Genomic DNA, 4,479 nt, shown 5'->3' on the forward strand with positions numbered 1-4,479 from the left:
GCCAAGACATCCTCTGACCCCTTCTACTTCCATCATTGTCACCTCTGCATCATCCAAGGCAGGACAGGGAACACCAGCCCTGCTCATCTCCTGGAAGTCCTCCCCTGAGGGCATCTCACCTCTGCACCCTTTTCTGATATTCCTCATTAGATGTATCCTCTGCTCCACAAAAAATAAAACAATGCAGGCACAACCACTCTGAAATACAGCCCCTCACATATAGAAACACAGATGCATATGACCTAAGAGTTTTACTCCAAGGAAATTAAACACATACATGCATACCAAAACTTGTACGTGAATGCTCACAGTAGCATTATTTACAATAGCCAAATATGATGACAACAGCAACAAAATCCTGAAAAGTGCACCCTGGTCTTTTCAAATGCCCATGGACTATCAATAGACACTCATGATTGTGCGTGCTGCAGAGGGCTTTGCTAATACAAAAGGTGGAAGTGACAGAGGGTGTCCTTGTAACTGCCATGTATCTACCTTTTTAAGTGGATACTAACTCCCTTGATCATTGTTAATGTGTTTTCCTCTTGTCTTGGAATACTTTGATTTCTCCATCCTTTTTGATTGATAATTTTGCTAGATAAAGGATGCTAGGTTGACCGTTTTTTCCACTAGTCCTCTGTATAGATCCGTAAATTGTCTCCTTGCCTGCATGGGTTCTGCTGAGAAATCTGAGGTTCTGCTCATTGCTGATTCTTCTCATGTAATTCATCTTTTTCCTCTGATTATTCAGAGCATTATTTCCTTGGAGTTGATGTTAGACATCTTGACAACTGTATGTCCAGAAATTCTCCATTTGGGAACTTTCCTGGCTGGGGTACTTTCGGCTTCCTGAATGACTAAAGTTTTCCTCCTTGAGACATTGAGAAAATCTCTTGCCACAGTCCTTGGACTGTTTTCTGTGTGGATTTCTTTGCTTCTTTATCTTCTTGAATCCCTCTCCAATTTCTGTTCTCACAAAAGGAGCAGAAAGCAGTTGACTGTACATGGGCATCACCTTCCCGGGAGTCCTTAAAAGCCTTTTCTATATAATGTTTGTTTTCATTTAAAAAATTTAATGATACACATTACTGGAGACCTATAAAATAATGATGATGAGAAACTGTACAACAAATTCATTTATGAATAAACAAAAAAGCATTTTCAAAGTCAGTAAACTTAATATGATACTACATTTATGATTAAGAGATATTACCATATAAAATTTAGCACTGAATGCCAGTTAGTAAAGAAATTACATAATAAACTATCGAATAAATACAAACATTGAGATAGTTCGCTTATTGTGCCAACCTGGCCTACAAAAGCATACAGGTCAATTGAAGGGTGGCGGAAAAAATGGCGCAGTGAGCCTCGCCTTCCTAGTTCTCATGACTCTTGCTTTCTGATGGTCAGACCAGGGTGCCGCTACCTTAGCCAGTTCCCTGCTGCAGCTGGCAAGGCTCACCTCCTGCAAGACATCCCTGAGGAGAAGCCACGTGGACCTACCCCGATGCATCCCTGGGTGCAGGAGCAGTCTTGTGGACACCCTGCCAACACTGAGATGCTTACACATTCACCAACTCGGCTTTCCTCCTGCACTTGGCAACATTGTGTGTGTTTTGTGAGATGGAGGAGGACATTGTGGATTGGTGTCGGACATATAAGTTAATGTGGGACTTGTGGGCTTGGGCAGCACTGGGTTGGGATGTTTTCTTGATGTGTACTTAACCTTTATATCAAACTCTCTCTTTTACATGAGTTTCTATGGGTTTGTTTCTCTAATGTACCCAGACTGACAAAAGCATGCACCTACGTTTGCACACAAAGGATGAAAAGTGCCCGCCTCCATCAAATATCCATGGACACCAATTGTGGTGTGTGCTACAAAGCAGGGTTTGTAATGTCAAAAGGGGGAACTTACGGATGGAGTCCTCTTGGACTGCCAACTTTGTGGCTTTTTAAGTGAAAACTATCGCACTTAAAATGGGAAAGGGCCACCATCCTCTACAAACGGCAACATGAAACGTGGATGGAGATGGAGATCCAATTCTCCATAAAAAATATTTCAGCATGGGGTGAGGTACAAGTGCTATTTTATCCTTGTGCAGAGGGTGTCTTAGTGCGGGTAGAACAGAGCAACAAATCCAAGGAGAATCACATGTGTGGAAGAGAGATCTTTATATCAAAGCGTACTTGTATATCAGGAAAACACCCTGGCCTAGAAGCATGATACTGATCAATCCATACATTCACTATTACCCCATATGTGCAGTGCCAGTCTCTAAATTCCTCTTCAATCTCTCGCAGCACATGCAATAAGGTCAAATGCAGGAATATCACAGGCCAGTGGGTGGAAAGCCTTGTGGATCCAGTGTCGGGGTGAAGCATCTCAGTGCTGGCGTGGACCTCCCAGTGGCTCCTCCAGCTCCAGGGCACTGATTCTATCACCGAAGTTCCCCGGGGCTTGGTAGCAGGAATGTCTTACAGGGAGAGTGTGTGTCCCGGATCCAGGGAGGAAGACAGGAGTTCCCAGAATCCGCAAGAGAAGGCCATGCCCACCCAGAGGCATCACTGGCAATGAACTGAATGAAGGCTAGACACCACCCCCTCACTCAAGTTGACAGGAGATGATGTCACTACTGTCACCGATGGAGATCCACTCTCCATTTCCCTGAGATAACCTTTCACATCGAAGGACTCATTGTGTTTCAAACACAGGAAGGAAAATATGACACTGTCCTTGAAGAACTTCTTATGACATTTCAGAACATGAATAGATGAAAATCAAGAAGGTCGCCAAAGAGAGAGACAGGCAAACCACAAAGAAATGACAAGTTGTGAGCATCAGTCATTCTTCAGCAGAATGGATCATTACAAGTGGAAACCGTTTTCCTAGCTAGAAGAACAATGGATAAAAACACAAGAGAAACAAGGGTTAACGCCCTGGGTTTGGAGTCTCCGCACATGCTCCTGAAAGAAGCAGAATTGATCTGAAGGGGAGAGGCAATTGGCTTTCTATTCTACGAACACATGTTCAGAACAAGTTGTATTCCATACACTACGTACTTTTTATTTGTTAAAAAAAACTGGAAGTGTAGAATGTAAGCACTCCAGACAGGACAGATAGAACGAGAATACACCATTTTGGAACCATGTTCCCCTCTAAAGAACAGCCAAACCTTGCCTGGAACAAATATTTTCTCATAACTTTTCTGGGGCCAAACAGAAAACAGACGGGGAGAACAAGGTTCTGAGACATGCTCACCAGTTTCCTGATTGAAAAAGTAATTGTAGAAAAGAAACCGCATGAATGAGGTTCTCCAACTCCAGACACTAAACAACAACAAGGAAAGGGAAGGCTTGCTGAGTCTCCTGAGGATCAACACAAGCCAGAGAGGCATATAAAAGCCCACAGCCCAGAGCTCCTCACACCACACACTTCACTCCCTCATCCTCTCCCCCCACCCACCAGGGCTGACCCTGCTGCTCCAGCACCTGTGCTCCAGCTGCGTCCACCATGTCCATCTGCTCCAGCAACAGAAGCTATGGCAGCCGGGTCTGCCTGCCCAGTGCTTGCACTGAGTCCTACTGTGAGGTGGACAACTGTCCTGAGAGCTGCTGTGAGCCCTCCTGCTGCCAGTCCTCCTGCTGTGTCCCCAGCTGCTGCCAGTCCACCTGCTGTGCCCCCACCTGTCAGTCCACCTGCTGTGCTCCAGCCTCCTGCCTGACCCTCATCTGCAGCCCCGTGAGCTGCGGGTCCAGCGCCTGCCAATCAGGCTGCACTGCCTCCTGTGGGCCCTCCTGCTGCCAGCCTGTGTGCTGCACACCTGTCTGCTGTAAGCCTGTCTGCTGCACACCAGTGTGCTGCACACCTGTATGCTGTAAGCCTGTCTGCTGCACATCTGTCTGCTGTATGCCCGTCTGCTGCAAGCCCGCCTGTTGTGTGCCCATCTGCTGTGGGGCCAGCCCCTGCTCATCCTCCTCATGCTGCCAGCCCTCTCCCTGTGGCCCCTCCTGCTGCAAACCTTCCTCCTGCATGTCCCTCATCAGCCAACCCATGTGCAAGCCCGCCTGCTGTGCCCCTGCCTCCTCCTCCATGTCCCTGCTCTGCCGCCCTGCATGTCCCCGCCCAGCCTGCTGTGGCACCTCATCCTGCCACAACCCCTGCTGCTGAGTTCCCCACATCTCACCAGGTGGTCTCCCTGAGGTGACACCCCTGCTGCTTCAGCCAGACCCCTCCCCCTGTCTTTGACAACCACAGTGGGCAGCACAGCGCTGCCTCAGGCCCACTCCCTGAATCAGGTCCCCTGACAAAGGTCAGGCAGGGCTCCAGCAGCTGAGCTCACACACCTTCCTGCCAGGGGCTCACACGCACCAAGTCAATTCTGTATAGGGCACTGATGCCAACACTGAGCTTCAATAAAATCAAATAATCTCACAAGGACCTCTTGTCTTGTCTGTGCACACACTGGGGTGGGA

The 4,479-nt window shown here is 47.6% G+C and overlaps 1 protein-coding gene across 1 annotated transcript in view; it reads left to right on the forward strand.

Annotated features, from left to right (window-relative positions):
• LOC115873509 (keratin-associated protein 10-8-like) overlaps positions 1 to 4,174 on the forward strand; it is a 7,883-nt gene extending 3,709 nt beyond the window's left edge. The window contains exon 2 of the mRNA XM_030888716.2: positions 3,507 to 4,174. Within this exon, the coding sequence (XP_030744576.2) occupies positions 3,507 to 4,174 (668 nt within the window). The remainder of the gene's footprint in view (positions 1 to 3,506) is intronic.
• Positions 4,175 to 4,479: the final 305 nt, after the last annotated feature.

The sequence above is a fragment of the Echinops telfairi genome, unplaced genomic scaffold, assembly GCF_000313985.2.
Source record: "Echinops telfairi isolate 266 unplaced genomic scaffold, ASM31398v2 ScPeMD7_7469;HRSCAF=8507_0, whole genome shotgun sequence".
Lineage (NCBI taxonomy): Eukaryota > Metazoa > Chordata > Mammalia > Afrosoricida > Tenrecidae > Echinops > Echinops telfairi.